The sequence below is a fragment of the Rhagoletis pomonella genome, unplaced genomic scaffold (assembly GCF_013731165.1).
Source record: "Rhagoletis pomonella isolate Grant_MI unplaced genomic scaffold, Rhpom_1.0 Rhpom_scaffold_00011, whole genome shotgun sequence".
Taxonomy (NCBI): Eukaryota; Metazoa; Arthropoda; class Insecta; order Diptera; family Tephritidae; genus Rhagoletis; species Rhagoletis pomonella.
In genome coordinates this window covers 30,957,997-30,977,184 of record NW_023458565.1, presented here as the reverse complement: position 1 = coordinate 30,977,184, position 19,188 = coordinate 30,957,997, and the positions used below count along the sequence as shown (strand labels likewise).

Genomic DNA, 19,188 nt, shown 5'->3' with positions numbered 1-19,188 from the left:
AGTTATCAAAACAAATTCTATGGGACTGAGAAATATTATTTTCTACTCTTTAGTCCATTTATAAAAGCGTTGTATATTAAAAAGTTTTTTTTTTATATTATTTATTTATGTTAAAGTTTGAACTTTGTTTATTTGCAATGCAAACTCAAAATGAAAATTTCTTGGGAAAGTGACCTTTTCTAGAAAAACGGCAAACAGATCCGTTATATACGATCCATAATTAAGTTTACGTATTTCGGCGTTTTTGTGTCATTTTAGCGTTCCTACAGTGATATTATTTAGATACCTTTTGGGTAAAAAAAAAATATCCTCATTTGGCGCTTACACAGCCAGCAACGAATTTAGCCTAACTTCTACTCGAGGAGGCACTAACAGCTTAAATTCGATTTCGAAAGTTAGATGGTTTTTGGTGAGAAGCCTTTTCAAGACAGAAATGCACACGCAGTATTTTTTTAGAAGTATTTTGGAATGGATAAAAAAAAAATTTGAAAAACCATTGGTCCAATTGTATATGCCCTGGCATGCAAGTGACTTAGGCTGTCACGTAAGTAATCAAGGTGGGGATGCTGATATTTAATTTGTGTGCATTATTACAAAACACAACACCAAATCGAATGCACTTCATTACTATCTTCCCAGCCTACTCGCATGCCATGGCGTATGAGTAACAATAATGTCTAGTACATCAATATTTAGTCCCGTCAAAATAGATCTTTCAAGTCGATGTAATTTTTTTGCTTCGGTTGAAAATATGTTAGAAGATGGTTTAGTGCTTAAAAATATACTTTCAACCATATAAAACTTTAGGAAGAAATTTAAATTTTGGCTGTTTTTAGGACTCGCCTAGGACAAACATTTGTATAACGCTAACTCCACTCAGAGTTGACCTGCAAATTAGGGAAGTAATTTCCAACCTATATTTTTTTTTTAATATATTTGAAAAGATATAGCTTAATATATTGTAGCTACCTATATCTTGATTCTACACAAGCGCATTTTGTGAAACAATAGCTAAGGTAGTTTGTATGTATTTCGAAATATATAGTTGTATAAATAAATTTACTTCTGAAAACTAAGAGAAAATATATGTACGTATTTGTAAAGTAATCACATCCCACAATAACTCAAAATTTTAATTTAATACTTTTACTTCTTCTTCTTTTTCCTTATCGCCACAGCAGATATGACAAATGGTGGCGTACAAGGTCCCTTGGAGGGTTATAATTCGCTAGATGAGCATATACTAACCATGAGTACAACACAATATCCAGCCACCACAGTTGGCTATGTACATCCGAAGTGGATAGAACCGTACTTTGATCCGTCAACGCCGCGCAATGTCACCGCACTAATGGGCAAATCGGCATATTTGAGTTGTCGCGTACGCAATTTGGGCAACAAAACGGTGAGTACTTACGCGTATGCATAACGTGATGCACACTAACACACACACACACGCACGCGTTAAAAAGCAACTCAACATAAAGTACATAAGTACATATAAAGTGATTTCAGTTACACACATACTTGCATAGTTAGTTACATACTCGCTCTGAAATTCAAATACAAATACGCTGAGGCTGATGGTTTCTAGCCGTTCAGCTACGGAGGTCAATACCCAACATGCCAACAATATTTGATAGATAAATGATAAAAAAAATTCAAATATTTTTAACCATTCGAAAGGGTCACATAACCTCATATACCTATTGGTTTATTTATTTTCAAGCAATTTTTGAAGGGTTCTTGGGTCTACATATTAAAAAGTATTTGAACTCTTTCAAATTCTATATTCTTTCGTTTGCCCTCTTTGAGGCGTAGCTCGACCACACGTTTAACAAAATGTGTGCACTCAATATTCTCTAATTAAAATATCCAGTTCTATAAAAAAAATAGTTCTATCTTTCCTACTGCAACTGCAATTGAAATTATTGGTTTGCTGGGTACTAATTTTTGCACATAGCCGTAGTTGCAACATGGAATGTGGCATGGTGTTATAGTGTAATTGCGACACGTTTCAGCAAGGGCATCTCATAAGCGTAGCATCCACCGTTTTCAATTTTGGCATCATTTCGATTTTTTCCTTGCACGAGCTCACCGCGACACCGGCCATGGAATGAGATAAGTTCAAATAAAAAAATAATTCTTCAACATTTTTGTATTCTCATTTTATGCAAAACTGCATGGTTCATGGTTGCGGAAATGTGGATTTCTTATAGAAATAGTTAATTACTTTAATTTTTCTACGTAGTTTTATACTTCTATGTATTCGTGTGCGCCCTTGCTCGGCAGTGGTCCATCCATGGAGGCCTACTTATGTCCATGCCATTAAAAGATTAATAAAATTCGCCACTCTATCTTCTTCGGAATCATGCAAGCAGGGGTATAGATAAAATAGTTAGTTCTCTCAAAAGATCCATAACCAGGGTGAATTTGTTAGTGGTTTTAATGCTGGATTTTAGGTAGAAAAAGTTTTTAAATTGAAATGTTGGATTAACTGAGGGCTAAATAAAGATAGTCGGATGTAAAAAGAAACAATCAAAAGCAAATTCCAAGTTTAACAAATCACTGTTTTTCCAAAAAATTTTAAGCAATTTTATGGTTTCTTTACGCATAAGGACATTTATTCCCCAATAATTCTTTTTTACCTTTTTCTTCTATAATTTTGCAAAGTTTTAAATTTTTTTCTAAAACAAATATTTTTTCTGAAATTCTTAAAATATGACTTTTTTTTTAATAAATCATATAAAAAGCTATGTCTCAAAAAATATTACTACTAAAATTACAATTAATTAAAATGATATCATTTTACCGAATAAAATTTGTTTTCCCAAACAAAATGATTTTTCCCAAAAACACAAATTCTTCAAAAAATATTTCTTTATTTCATCTAATGTTTTGTAAGTTACGATTTTGTTTAAATAATTTTCTTCTTCAAGAAATATTTTACTTAAAAATTATTTTTTCCTAAAATACTTAAAAACCATTTTTATCTAAATAAATTTATTTTCTTTTCCCTAAAAAAGTCCGAAAAAAAAATTTTTTTCCCAAACAATATTTTCCGGGGATAATGTTTTCCATTTTTTGTTTAATCTATAAAATTTTTAAAAATATGGTGAGAATTTTTTTCTCTGGAATTTTTTTTAATATATCGTAAGTTTGTTATAATATTGAAATATATCTGTTTTCTTATAAAAGTATTTCTCCCGAAACCCTAAAAATTTCTTTACAATAAAAAAAAAATTGTTTGGTGGTTCTTTTTTCTTCAATATTTTCCGTAAAAACTATGGCAAAAAGATAAGTAGAACTCCGGCACATAATAAAACATGAGCAATTAAATAACTAAAATTTATACAATATCCCTAGAAGTGGGGTAACTTATTGGAAAACATGTTTCGCTTGATCCTGAAGGGGCTAAAGAAATGTTTTCGTAAGGTGAAGAACATTTTTCACCAAGCGCTGCTGCTGAGAATCCATTACAAACTCTCACATTTATCCGCTTTACTCTTAGCTTCGATTAGTTTCCACTGTGCGGTGTCTGTACAATTTGGCATGCATCCAGTTTTAAAGCTTTTTTCTAGCATTCTTCATTTTTACGCTCGGCTCGGCTTTCGCCGTGCGCTCTGTGGTCGCTCTAAGAATGCTTATCTCGCGAATATTAGTGCACACAGCGGATTGATGCCGTTAGACAGAGAATTACCTTCCTTACGGAGGACCCTAGCATTCCCGGCGCATATTCGTAGATCTTATTACAAAAGCTTGGGCCGTCAGTCTCGGGAGAGATTATCTGCCTAGGTATTTGTGGCCCTTCATTATAAATGGTTTTTTTTCGTGGTGGGTCTTCAACCCAGTGCACAATCCATTGTTGGGAGAGGTTTTTAGTAGAATACACGTTTAAATACCGCGAGTTGCTTCTGACTTCATCGTAGCTCTCTCTCGCTCTTTCATACTTTCACTTTGCAATCGTTTCTCGGAGGCAATAAAAATGCATAGCTCACAGTTAGATCCCTTTGATGCAGTCCTAACTTTTTATCACTGGGCTAGAATTCTTAACGTTATACACACGCACACATGCATGGTTTTCATGACAACACAGCGTTGTCTACTTTCCGGCGTTTTGCCATCTAGCATAGTTACCACAAATACCAATGTGTTGGTAAAGCGTGAACCACACACGCTAGCTGACATTAATGACGCCGTACAATAAGTAAAAGTACATGCATGAGCATGTTATCGAAAGTTCAAGAAAAAAGGCAAAAGGTTGAGCAGGAAATACAGCAGATGAATGCTAGTGACGTTAAACAGCAGAAAAAGCAGAGAACCGAAAATTACAAGAAAAAAGGAATAACAAATAATTTTGCCAAGCAGTGCATTGAAGAGAAAAAATATTTAATGTTTGCATGGATTTTAATACGGAGAGAAGAGTGCAGACGATGAGCAGAAAAAAATCATGTTTAGCAACGACACCAGCAGAAAGCGTTCAATTGAAAAAGAAAATATTTTCCTTACCAGCAATTAAAGTACAAGCGCATGTGAGCACGCAGGAAAAAAGATAATAGCAAAAATTTTATTCTTCTATGCTGGATTTTTTTTAATTTTTTTTTGTCATTGTGCAGCCGAAAATTACAATTTCGCATTACATTACTGCTTGCTACACATTTTTGCACAGCTGCGTCAATGTAAAGGACGAGAGTGAAGCGCCATGCATTGCCGTTTTTCGTTTGGTTTCCCTTCGTTTTTTTTTTTTTTTTTGTTATTACACAAGGTGAAAAAAGATACTTGAAATTCTTGGCACATTTTCAAATTGTCTCAGTTTTAATGTGGCATACGCATTCCGAGTAAGTATCTACGAAATGTAATTGCTAGCGCCTTGCATGCAGCGCAAGCGAGAGTGCGAATGAGTTGAGCGTAGGTCAGCCAAAAACGGCGGCAGTGATGCTGTTAAAAAGAACAAAACAAGATCCAACTGATACGTAAGTGACATTTGGCATTGATTATGCCATGGGCTGAAGAGCGCAAATGAAATTTTTGGGTATTTACAGATATGCAGTAGCATGTGTTCGCTTGTGGCGAGGGGGGTAGGGGAACTACAAGTAATGTAATTTTCTAAATCTAATTATTAAAAGCAATTGAGCGAATAATTCAAACTGTGTAGTTGCATACATACTTTTTGCAAAAACTTATTAAAAAATAAAATAAAAATTTTACATGCCTTTGGGCAATTAATGGAATTTTTTTAAACACGAGTAAATATAATACGATTCTGGGTAAATATGCAATGCAGTTTAGAATGGCTCGCAAAACTTTTTTTTTCTGAACCAAACGTTGAGGTTTACTATTATTGCATCTTCTGTGAACAGTCTTAGGTTAGGTTAGATTGAAGTGGCTGCCTTCATTCAACGTAGGAGAGAGGCACACTTAGACCCAGTGGGGCCGTTGTTATACCAATTGAAAGCTCGAATTCGAATCCGTCCGTTCACCCAGAAGTCGAACTACTTGGTTTGATTCAGAAGGCTCGAGAATTCGTGAATGCCTGCTTCACTTAGGTCGGCCAGATAGGCAACAGGGTGGCGGTGAAATGAGCGTCTCTCGACCACATGTGGGCAGCGGAGTGTCATTAGCCGCAAACCAATTCTGATAGCATTCCCATTTTTTAAATCATTCGTATAAAATTCATTAATATTTTTCGCAGTTAAAAAGGTATTAGGAGTCCCAATTTGGGACACAAAAGTTTACTTCGATTTCCACAAATGACTTTTATAAATATGATTTAAAAAATAAAGGTCAGTGACTGATTTTTGTTTATGACTTTTAAAGAATAAAGCCTTCGATAACTGTTATCTAAGACATATAATTTAAAAATAAAAAAAAAACTGTTGTTTGCAGATTATTTAGTTAAAAGTCAAAAATAATTGTTATTTTCGATTTATAAAATAAAAGTCAGGAATAGCGGTTATTTAAAGAGTAATTAAATAAAAGTCAAAAAATAATTGTTAAAGCGCAATTTTTTTTAATAAAAGTGGAACTGTTACGGTTTATGAAGACTTTTATGAATTTTTATTTATAAATAGCCCATGCTTTTACATTCAAAATATTTGCAATATCCAAAAAGTAAGAGAGGTTTCAATTTCACTTGTGTACCTCCATTCCACTCGCTTTGCTTTGTATGTAATCAGGAAATCAAATAGAGTTTCGTTAAACGACATGCTATGTGTATAACTTCATTTAATGGGAAATATTCATTTAAACTGTGCCACGTTTTATTGTTATTTATTTACTCGTACTTGCAACGCACAGACACGCATATTTGTGTGTGCAATATTTTTTCATATGCCGTAAAAGTAAAATAGTGCAATTTATAAGAATTCATGAGCACAACTACAAACAAATATACACACATAAGCAAACCATACATATACCAGCCGCTTGTGCCGCTTACATTTCTCTCAATAAATCCTTTATGTTATTTCACTTGTTTATAGGTGTCGTGGATACGCCATCGCGACATACACATACTCACCGTTGGTGCATATACATACACATCCGATCAGCGCTTCCAGGCGACACATCACCAGGACACCGATGACTGGACGTTACAAATAAAATGGGCACAAAGGCGTGATGCCGGGATGTATGAATGTCAAATATCCACGCAGCCAGTACGCAGCTACTTTGTGCGGCTCAACGTTGTGGGTGAGTAGAGATGCGGTTGAGGGGTAGTGAGGTGGCTGCAGCTGTTTTGATTCGCATTCATTGTCATTAAACTGCATGCACTCACGCATACGTAGTAGGTATGTATGTATGAACATATATATACACACACATACGACAACCATATATTCGTACTATGATGTAATAGATGAAGTGCGCTTCCATACTTCCCACTATACGCCATCTTATCTGTCATTCCGCGCACATTTTCCCTTTAACACTCTATACGTGCAGCCATCAAAAGCTAGTTTTACTTCCTCAACTTTATATTTATTTGACAATCATTTCATTTCATCACAACTTCTCCTTCCTTTTATGCATAAATTACACACGAAAACTGTTTTACTTGCCACATTCACTACGCAAACTTTTAAGTGGGCGCGCATAAAAGTACATAGACTAGCCACATGCATACATACTACTACGCGTATTAAATGTGTATATGTATATCTATATGTATGTGTTTGTAATTTTGTCTCCTCTTTTTTTATGTGTCATCCGCGTTCACGCTTTTGTGTCACTGCCGGTCAACCAAACAACCAATCCGCCCGCAACTTACCAAAAATAACCCAACCAACGAACGCCGGTCATTTATTCTGCTCATCAACCGGCGCCGCTTCCTTCATTGCCATACATTCTTCAACTTCTTCAACTGCGTGTGGTTGTGCGTGCATTTATTACTTACTGCTTTTATACTTCGCTCATTGCTCGCGTTTTTGTGTGTGCGTGTGTGTGTTTGCTTATCAACCAACGTACAGTGCCAACAGCGACCATCCTTGGCGGGCCTGACCTTCATGTCGACAAAGGCAGCACCATAAATCTTACATGCACAGTGAAATTCAGCCCCGAGCCGCCGGCCTACATTTTCTGGTATCATCACGAGGAGGTAATTAAAATTTACTGTTAAATTTTGTGTGGTTGGCGAGTGCCAGCGTACGTACATATGTATTTGCCTATATGCAAACATAGATACTTACATTCTTATATTTATATTCGTGCTTTTAGCGATAATTTCCTTCTTTAACTGTACTTGTAGCTTGTGTGAATGTTATTGTTGACATTATGGTCGCCATAATGATAGGATATATTAAATTTGGCGACAGTTTTGGTTAAGTAATTTCAAAAAATTGGATTAAATGAAGTGAGTGCTTTAGTGAACTCTTTGTGGAAGCCATAATGCGCTCCATGCATATATTTGTGTGATCCACTAACAACAAGTGAAATAGGGTTAAGTGAAATATTTTGATATACATACCCTACAAGACATTGCTGAGCACTTTAGGCAAAAACTCTCACACATTTACACTTTTGTTTTTGTAGTACGGCATAAATGAGTAGTTTGACTATTAGTACTGAGGACTTTCTGATGACAATATTGAGGGGAAAGTACTCAAATTTTTCCCATGGCCTGAACGAAAATGAGGACTTTGATAAGCACTTTTGTGATTAGGAGTAATGATAATATGAGTACTCATATGATACTCAGCTGTCTTGTAGGGTATACATAGATATTTACTTACTTATGTTAGTGTGTGTTTGTTAGCAGGCTTGGTCTTGCCACCATGTCTGCGTGCGCCTTGTGTAAAGTCAAAATCAACTTCTAAAGAGGTCAGTCATGATGTAGTAAAGTTTTCATTACTTCTTTCTGACTGAAAATTAATTTTAGAGCACTCTGAAATGATCAGAGATTTCGCCGATACATATTAACATATTTACTTGCTTTATATACCAAAAAGGACCAGTGCAGGTTATGCAAATGCGACCAGAACAGGCCCAAGCCAGATATTACTTTTTGTAAAGCCATTCAATTTATTGTAAAATATTTTTTTAAGTCACGAGTATTAAAAAAAGAAATTTCAAAGTTCATATTTATAATAAAAAGCTCCTGGGACTTCTGGGATAACTATGCACTACATTAAATGGATTCTCATATAGGGTGAAAGGCCCCCACAATAGAGCACGTCAGAGGTCGCAGTGGACAAGCGAAAGCCGGACCCGGTACTAAATATGTGCCGCTCCACTGAATTTTTTTATTATTTTTCTTTAACGAATTTCCAATTACATTTACATTTTAGGAATGCTAAAATGGCACAAAAAATTACGAGACTTGTAGACTTAAGTTTGTGTCGCAGATTAAGGATCTGTATAATATTTTTCTATATCCGATCATTTTCCCGAGATATTTGCATTTAAAGTTTGCATTGCGAATGAAAAAAAAGTCAAGCTCTAACATGGAGAGTATGCACGACACGGCGTATGAGTAACATTATTTGCTGCCCCTATTTCATACAAAAATTTAGTGTTGGGCAGTACGGATACCAAAATTACTCAGAACCCGACTGTCAAAGGGATCGACAGCATCCGATTTTTAAAAGTATCGATACTGAGTACTCCAAAGAACTCAGTACTCATAAAAGAACTCGAGAGTACTCAAAAATACTCTGTTCCAATAATCGCTTGATACATATACTCAGGATCGATTAAAAGTACCCAGTATTAAATTTCGAATAGACTTAAAAAGTACTGAGTTTTATTTACAGTTAACGGTATTCAGAAATGATTGTACTCAATTTGCAGTTTCAATAATTTTCAAGTACAATATTTGTACCCAGTACAGTTAGCCATTCATTTGAGGTAATTTGGGATTCATTTATTAATTTGAATAAAATACTGCCAGCCCTATCTCAAAACATTTTAATTGAGTTAGGGCATTTTTGAACCAAATTCTGAGATAGGGCGTTCTGCAAACATTTTCGAACCAAATACTCTTGCTGTATACATTTGACATATACTAGCTAGGGATGTTAGTTTTTTTCTCTTTTTACGATCCCGCGATTTTCGGGATGTAGTTATCACAATCCGGGGCTATTAAAAAATCCGTAAGACTATGTGGAAAGTGTTCACACAGCAAGATTCTTGAAAAGCGTTTTGGAGCTGAAAGCAAAGCAGAGAGGACAAGAGAATGTATTTTTCAGCAAATCTTTTAGCCGATTTTCATTAAAGTGAATTTTTGTGGTAATTTTGTAGCTCACATTATTCGGAAAGCTGCGCTTCGCCTCGTTCAGTGTGAACAGCAGTAGCTGCGATTCGCTCTGCCTTACCACTTTCTGTGTGTACGTACCCTAATTCGTAATTTTTTTTCTGCTTCGTACAAAAATAAATAGTAATGAATTCGAATTTTATAATTTATTCGGCATTAAAAACTTAAATGATACAGCACGTGACCAGCGACTTGCCAACCTTTGGAATTTACTTTACTTTACTCTGAATTCGTATGTTTGGCATTAGTTATTCTGCAGAAGTACGCCATATTTGTTTCTCTGTTTGAATTTTATTTTCCAAAGACTTCAGTTTAGTCTTTATGCCACTATGTATACTTGAAATGCTAAACTTGTAAATTGCTCAGCAACGCACGCCTGACAATATTTCGTTTGCATTCATATTTTTTTTCTTTTGTCTTCTTGTTCTACATTAATTGTAATTTACCCCTTTACTGACTTGTAAAGTTGGCGGCCAGCGCTTAAGCGTTTTTGTTTATTTATAAGGATGTTGAAAATTTTGCCAGAATACGCGCTAGCATATCCTTAACCCGGTTTTTCTAAGCTGGTCAAACAAACAACTCCTTAAATCTGCTATGCTATGTCGTACGACCCCTGCGTTGATACCCCTCTCATTAGCAGCGTAATTTGTCGTTGAGTTCAGTGCGCGCAGAACATTTTGACTTTGTTGAGTGGACGTGGACGTTGACGATGAGCATAAAAACCTAAGCATTTTCCTAGTATTTTATGCCCTTTTTCTTTTTCTATTTTTCCGCATTTCACGCCAACGCGTAGCCACTCCCTTTTTTAACGTATTCTGTTTAATGTTATTTTATTTTTTATAAAGTGCCGACTTGTTTGTTACCAGCATCACTCCCAGTAACGCAGAACTTCCTGCTTCCTTCAAATTTTAATTAATATTTACAGTGGCATGAGTGCGCCACTTGTGTGTCCCTTTATCCTGTTTTGTTTTCATTCCGTTTTCTCTCTTTTTTTTTGGTGTTTTTGGTATGCCATATTTTCACTTTAGTTTCATATTTTTTTTGTATTTTTGTTCGTTTTAGAGGGTTCTCAGTCTAAGCTTTTTCATATTGTTTTCAAATAAATATTTGCGTATAATTAACAGCGCTAAATGACATTTGGCCTTGGAGGAGTTGGATGGAGTTTTGCTTCATTTTCAATGGATAGCATCTTGCGTTTACTAACCAAATTTATGAGTTTCGTGAAAGCGACAATCTTCGTTTTGCATTTAGCTAATCTAATTAGCGTTGAAGGCGTGTTTTCCAACCTTACGTTAGCCGTGTAGAGCGCGGTCGGTGTGAACAATTTTTTCTAAATTTTTTCATTTAGCAGCTGCTTGTACAAAATTCTCTGGTTGCTTTGGAGGGATAATTGGATAATATACTTACATAAATCAAGAAGTTCATAAATTTGATTAAATAAAATAATTAACAGAATCTTGGCACAGCTCCCTGGCGACGTTGCGGTTGAAAAAGGACACAACAAAAAATATATTTTTAACATTTTTTGTTTGCACGAAGCTGAAAAAAAGGCATTGACTGACTCAGTTTCAGTAGAGAATCAATTACGAACTGAAGAAAGTTAGGAAGCCTAATTAGTATAGCATTGTGTGCAGTGCAAAATTTCCAGTCACGGATAAAAATTTGACATATGCGGCCGCCGTAGCGGAGTGGTAGGAGCCGATAGGAACTACAATCGATTTCTGGACGGAATAACAAAAAAAAATTGGTTGTAATAGCTGTCACCCCGTGGCATACTTATGTTTCGAAAGAGCTTCTCACAAAAGCCATTTGACGTTTGGAGTTGACGAAGTGATGCCGCTGCCCAGCTGATTGATGTCCTCGGGGAGAATAAGACTGATATAATCACCATCTTAGAAATGTGATGCAATGGAAAAGGTAGGGAACACATCGGAATTTGCGACACTTACTACAGCTGCCATGTAACGGCGCGTAAATTCGGGTTTGCATATGTGGTGGAAAAGGTCACGAAGATCACGCCTTAATACTCTTCAAAGCGAGATTCTTCAACATTTCGTTTGAGGCCCTACCCAGAGAGCTTTGCATCCGAAACGATATCAAAATATTGCTTGGTGATTTTAATTCCAGGATGGACAGGGATTTTTGGGCCACCGTGGGAGAATTCGGCCTTCACGACGACACGCCCGATAACGCGCGGAGGCTGGTCGACTTCACCGGGCAAAACATCTCCTCATTACGGCGTAGGTGCCAGGATGATTTACTCGGTCTTTTTAAACCGGTTTCAACCGGTTTGTTTGAATATTTTTAAGCGGTTTTTTAAACCTTTATTTATCGAACGCTGTGTAAATCGGATTTTTAGAATTCATTAAACCGGGTTTGCACGTAGTGCTTTCATATGTAGCTGCTTCACTGCTGAAAATTACTTAAAAAATAAAAGGAAACCCGAACAAAACTATTTCACTGTTGTTCTGTCTAAATCAGTGAATCGGCTATATACGTTCTGTCTTAATTCTCACTAATGGAAGGCTCAGAAAAAGGCTTTAGTGGTTTATTGAACTCAGCCAAATGGTTTAGGCCGATACAGCGCTTATACAGAAGAAGAAGAAGAACAAGAAGAACAAGAAAAATAGGAGAATTAGGAGTTTGGGCCGATGTAAAGGATAAATGATCTCTCATTCTTTTGTTAATTAATAGTGAAGAATTATTATTATGCAACACGTAACTTGCTGAAATTAACAGCTTAATATAATAAATTCACATGCATTTGCCTTGGAGGCTGGAAGTTCTTAACTCTTGCTGACTTAATGGCAGTCATAAATTTAAATTTGCCACATTCGACTTAGAAAGTCAATTGGAAAAAGTCATTATATGCCATGCGCGAAATTTATCAATTCGAATACTTCGACCAGGAATGGCAAATTTTGCTGCTTTTCTTCGCAGATTTCAAATTAATGTTGGCCCAATTAATTACAGAAAACTCTTGACTTGCCTTATTAGACCCAATTAAACTGGGACATTAGAACAACTTTGCAACAAAACAATGACAAATATTCGCTAATTCCCCTTTTTTGTGTTTTTTGGCATACGATTTGTGAGTAAATAGTTATTTGTAGCGGTTATACATGAATTTGTTTTAATTCTTATTTCCTCTCATGTTTCGTACTACTTACCAACTAACCGTACTACTTAAGCTTTAACGGCACAAAAAGCTTCAACTTAATCGTCAAACAAATTTAATGCTTATAAACTTTGCCGACGAGATTATTAGTTTCGCAGAAACAAAGTTCCTTTAAGAATTTCAAGCACACATACATACATACATATTTTCAAAGCAAACTAGTTGGGTGGAGCCGAAAAGGCGGCGATGGGTGTCTGCTGTGGCGAGGTTGGTGGCACCACAATAAACTTTGTTATCGGCTTTGAAAGGATGTGATGGGAAGTGCTAGCAACGTAAAAGCTAACAGCATATTTACCAAATAAACGACAATAGCAACAATAAAGCTATGCTAGAGCAGAAGAAAACTCTTAGCAGACAAGCACGGAAACTTGCAAGGATACCAAGTAGCAGAAAAGGAGGCAAAAAACGTTGACACATAATTTAGCAACAATAAAATCGACAAAAGAAACAAATTAAAACCACAACAAGTCACATTGTCGTGGTGGTAAGCAAAGCAAACAAAACGCACGCATCAATTCTATCTCGCATACAAATCGGTATGAACTTATAAACCATATAGTATATGTGTATATAAGTAGCTACTTAAATACTCATTTGTATTAAGATGACTCACGCTTCATGCAAAATAGTTAATTTTATAACTACACATTTTGTTAAGTATCTTCTAAGATCATTTCGAACATCGATGAACGAAAAATCCGAGTGAACGTACATAGAAATCGATCACTGGTCCAAGAAGTTGAGATTGAATGTAAGTCCAGGCAAGACCGATCAGTGTTATTTTAAGAGAAATGAAATACCCTTAAAGATAGCAACCGAAACTGGATACTAAATAACTAAAGGTAGTAAATAATAGACAGTAAGCTGACGCGGATGAAGAGCCAAAAAATACTTACAATTTGCAATTCTGGCAAATGTCTTTGAACTCACCATAGTCTTTCGTAAGAGAATTGTCAATTCTGGCAACTATCTTAAAAGCTCTTTACTGTCTTTCGAAAGCAGGGCCGGATTTAGTTCAGAGCGAGGTGGGCGGCAGATATTCTGCTGAAAATTATGTCAAAAAGCTCCAACTAACATTAGTGTCGACTTTATTTTCATTATGAATACACCGTATTGTTTTTTAGGCGATATCATATAGATACGTATCAAATATCAAATAGCAATACAAATTTTTTTCTTAAACTCATATTTAGTCGGGATTTGCAAATTTTGATTATAAAAAAAAATAAAAAGCTCATAAATTTCGACTTTTTTGCAGTAAATTTATTATCCTATAAAACAAAGAAACCGAGGTGATAAACATTATTATCCAAGGGCGCCTCGTTCCATTTACGCCCCGGGCGTCCTTGCTTCTAAGGCCGGCCCTGTTCGAAAGACAAGCTAAAAGATCTGCTAACGAGGAGATCTTAGCGTTATGCTTTTCACCTTTTTCCAATCACTTTTTTTTAAATTAATTTAAATTTAAAAAAAATATTTTTTTTTATCAAGACAATTAAAACAAATAAATAAAATGATAAAATAAAAGAAAAGTAAATTCAAAAAATATGTAAAATAAAAATATAGAAAAAGTAAATAAAAACATTTTAAAAAATGAAATGAAATTAAAAATATAAATATATATTTATATATATATTTTTCTTTTCTTAAAAATGTAATTAGGAAAAAGTAATACAAAACAGAAAGTAGAACTTAAAAGTTAAATAAAAATAAAAATATAAAAAGATTTCTTTCTAAAATAAAACCTAAAAATAAAAATTGAAAGAAAATTCAATTAAAAAACAAATAAAATATATTAAAAATAATAAATAAGATGCTGAAAATTAATGAAAACAAGTAAGAAAGTCTAAGTTCGGGCGGAGCCGAACATTAAATACCCGGCGCAAGTATTAAATATATGTTTCTTCACCTTTCCAAAACCTATCGCTAGATGGTAAGCCGGGGTGTATCAATTTTGAGTAAATTAGCGTCCTTCAATTTCGAAATATTAAAGTTTCAAGCATTTCTGAAATTTACCGTTATATGAGAATCGGCCGTTATTTTAGTCCGATTTCAATAATTTTCACCGTTTTGCTTACACGTGGCAAGTACAATAACCACACCGAGTTTGGTACAAATTGGTAGAACGGCTACCGATATACATATATGTGATCATAAGTGGGCGGTGCCACGCCCATTTTCCAAAATTTTACCATAAACGTATTTCTTGGTAAAGAATTGTTGCAAGCATCAATTTTGAATAAATTAGCTTCAATATGTACTGATTTATCGAAGATTTTGTATTTCTCTAAATTACCGTTATATGGGATGTGGGCGTGGTTATTGTCCGAATTAAAAGATTTTCGGCCATTTGGTATGGTGTACCAAGGCCAACAACTGTGCCAAGTTTGGAAAAAATTGGTGCAGCGGTTACGAAGATATACACATGTAACCATAAGTGGGCGTGGCTACGCCCACTTTCCAAAAATTTATAATATTCTTATTTTTCGTCTAAAAGTTGTTGTAAATATCAATTTTGAGTGAATAATCTTCAGTAGTTACTAAAATATCGCAGTTTTCGTATTTCCGAAAATTGCCGTTATATGGGATGTGGGCGTGGTTATTGTCCGATTTTAAAAATTTTCGGTCATTTGGTATGCTGTGCGAAGGCCAACAACTATGCCATGTTTGAAAGAAATTGGTGCAGCGGTTCCTAAGATATACACATGTAACCATAAGTGGGCGTGGCTACGCCCATTTTCCAAAAATGTATAATATTCTTATTTTTCGTTTAAAAATTACTGTAAATATCAATTTTGAGTGAATTATCTTCAGTAGTTACTAAAATATCGCAGTTTTCGTATTTCTGGAAATTACCGTTATATGGGAAGTGGGCGTGGTTAAAGTCCGATTTCGCCCATTTTCAATACCAACCTACCTTGGATTAGGGGAAACCAATATACTAAATTTCGTTGAGATATCTCAATTTTTGCTCGAGTTATCGTGTACACGGACAGACGGACAGACGGACAGACGGACGGACAGGCAGACATGGCTTAATCGATTTCTTTTTTCATCCTGATCATTTATGTATACATTTGTCTATATCTATCTCGATTCGTTTTGGCTGTTACAAACAACCGTTATGTGAACAAAATTAATATACCCTTGTGCACAAGTGCGCTCGGGTATAACAAATATATTTTTCTTTTTAAATCAGTAAATTATACAAATAAAAAATGAAATTATCGCAACAAGTTGGAAAAGAAGAAACAGACAAAATAAATTTGCCAGTGGCCTAAACAAAATTAAAAAAGTGTTGTTATTTTTTAAACAATAAAATCTAAATATTAAAGGAAAACAAGTAAGAAAGTCTAAGTTCGGGCGGAGCCGAACATTAAATACCCGGCGCAAGTATTAAATATATGTTTTCCACCTTTCCGAAAGCTACCGCTACATGATAAGCCGGGGTGTATAGATTTTAAGTAAATTAGCGTCCTTAAATTTCGAAATATTGAAATTTCAAGCATATTTACCGAAATTTACCGTTATAAGAAATGCGGCCTCAATTTTAGTCCGATTTCAACAATTTTCAACGGTTTGCACAATAACCATACCGAGCTTGGTGCAAATTGCTAGAACGGTTAGCGAGATACATATATGTAATCACAAGTGGGCGGTGCTACGCCCATTTTCCAAAATTTTATCATAAACGTATTTCTTGGTAAAGAATTGTTGCAATCATCAATTTTGAATAAATTAGCTTCAATATTTACTGATTTATCGAAGATTTTGTATTTCCCGAAATTACCGTTATATGGGATGTGGGCGTGGTTATTGTCCGATTTTAGAAATTCGAAAAATCGGCCAGTTGGTATGCTGTACCAGGACCAACAACTGTGCCAAGTTTGGAAGAAGCTGGTGCAGCGGTTACCAAGATATACACATGTAACCATAAGTGGGCGTGGCTACGCCCATTTTCCAAAAATTTTCAATATTCATGTTTTCCGTCTGAAACTGATTGTAAGTATCAATTTTGAGTGGATTATCTTCAGTAGTTACTAAAATATCGCAGTTTTCGTATTTCTTAAAATTACCGTTATATGGGAGGTAGGCGTGGTTATTATCCGATTTCGCCCATTTTCAATACCATCCGTCCCACGCCCAAAAGAAGTTCACGTACCAAGTTTCGTTAAGATATCTAAATTTTTACTCGAGTTATCGTGTGCACAGACGGACGGACGGACAGACAGTCACCGCTTAATCGATTTCTCTTTTCATTCTGATCATTTATGTATACATTTGTCTATATCTATCTCGATTCGTTTTGCCTGTTACAAACAACCGTTATGTGAACAAAATTAATATACCCTTGTGCACAAGTGCGCTCGGGTATAATTAAACCAAAAAAGAAAACAAAATAATCAAAAAAAGGAGAGCAGTCCCTAAAGTCAAATGAAACAAAACAAAACATATTCTCTTTTTAAAACAATAAAATAGAAAAATTATAAGAAAATGAAATTGAAGAGAGAAAACGAAATTAAATAAACAAAAGAAAATATAAATAAAATGAAATTCTAAAAATTAAATAAAATTTAAATAAATATTTTTTCCATTTTAAGCAATAAAATTTAAGAACTAGAAGATAATTAAGCTAAAAAAAGCAAAAAAATTCATTAGAATAAGAAAAAATAAGTTCATAACAATTAAATGAAACAGAAGAAATATATTTTTCCTTTTAAAACAATAATAAAATAAAACTTTTTAAAAAAATGTTAATCAAAGAAAAAAAAACTTACGCTGCTCATGCACTCGAACTCGGTTCTCCCGAATAACACGCGTGTGCCATGCCACTCGGCCATTGCAACTTTTTCGTTTTAACTGAGTGAAATTCAATTTTCGATGTGGCTTAGACAGACGCAAAGGCAAGCTCTATTGGAGTTAAATCGTATTTCTAGGAGATTTCAGATGTCTGAAAGTGGCTAAGGTGGAAACTTTTTCTGACGCTAAAAAGATTCTTACAGTTCTTTTTCATATTTCACCACAGTGTGGCGCCCTAGTGTGTATGTATGCATGCCTCTGTATTTGAGTAGGCGTAATGTTGTACAATCGAGAGTGTTTATGTTTGTGTATGAGTGTACCACCACTAGTTACCGACAAGTGATGGCAAAAGCCACTTATGTGCCACTCAAAGCCAGCCGCAAAGAATGCTGTCTAATCTTGTTTTCTAATCGCCATCAAAGGCAAGCTATAGCCGCTACGGCAAGCAATAAGAACTGAATGAAATGTAAAGAGGGCAAAAAAGGGGAGGCTCCACTATATGCAATCAGTGAAAATCAATTGTACCACTAGAACCAGCGAAGACTAAACAAATGAAAGAAACACGAACAGGAAGTGCTAGGAAAATGGGAGTGCCGTCAAAGCAAGCGGAAGAGCCTTGACAGTCAGCGCCGCGCGGCGGCCTATTCATGAAATGCGGTGAAGCAAATGCTAAAGGCGGAAGTGTTCTGGAGTTTGTAGAGCAGTCAGTGGGTTGGTTGGTAAATGTTACCAAATCGAAATCAAAATCATTATAACAATCGAAAAACAAGGCAAAAGTTGAGTGAACTAGTTAATATTCCAGAAAAAAAAGGCAAACAAAGAAAACCAAAACAGCAGGAAGTTAACGCCTCCATGAAAAGCACGAAAATTTCAGTGAGCTAAAGCAATGGGCTAAAAAGTGGGCTGCTGTGCTATGACTTTCGTCAGCACTTAAAAGCGGTTCGTTGGCATAAAATTCATATTTGCATTATAATTTATGTTGGAAATGTTAAAAGTTGTCAAGCCAATTGCCTCATTATGAAAACCGACGTAGTTTTAGTGACAAGAGCAGCGGAGAAGGCGTATGAATTTGCGTACACATATACCAGCATGTATGTATAGGTATGTAGGTACTATGCTTATGTAAGTGTAGTATGTTAGTTTTTATTCGTATGTGCACAAACTTGCGTTGAAAACTATAGAAATAATAATAACGTAGTATTACGATAATCTAAGTATACTTTGTATTTGATTGTATAGTTTTGAAACTTGGTCCTTATTTTTTGCCTCCTATTTTGCTCTCACTTAGTGTAATACTTTTCAAATTGTTAAGTGTATTTTTGTGATGTGGGTAATGATAGCGAAAATTTGATTTGAGTGGCAAATTACATGAGATAAGTAGTTGATTGATGAGAATAGTGTTGATAGAAGCACTACTGAGGGTTACGCGTATAGCGGACTAGGTCAACATGAGTTTGCTTGT

The 19,188-nt window shown here is 35.2% G+C and overlaps 1 protein-coding gene across 1 annotated transcript in view; it reads left to right on the top strand.

Annotated features, from left to right (window-relative positions):
* Nucleotides 1–1,183: 1,183 nt before the first annotated feature.
* LOC118746943 (kin of IRRE-like protein 3) overlaps nucleotides 1,184–19,188 on the top strand; it is a 74,882-nt gene continuing 56,877 nt past the window's right edge. Inside the window, exons 1-3 of the mRNA XM_036480935.1 lie at nucleotides 1,184–1,405; nucleotides 6,483–6,693; nucleotides 7,470–7,597. Coding sequence (XP_036336828.1) covers nucleotides 1,184–1,405; nucleotides 6,483–6,693; nucleotides 7,470–7,597 — 561 coding nt within the window. The remainder of the gene's footprint in view (nucleotides 1,406–6,482; nucleotides 6,694–7,469; nucleotides 7,598–19,188) is intronic.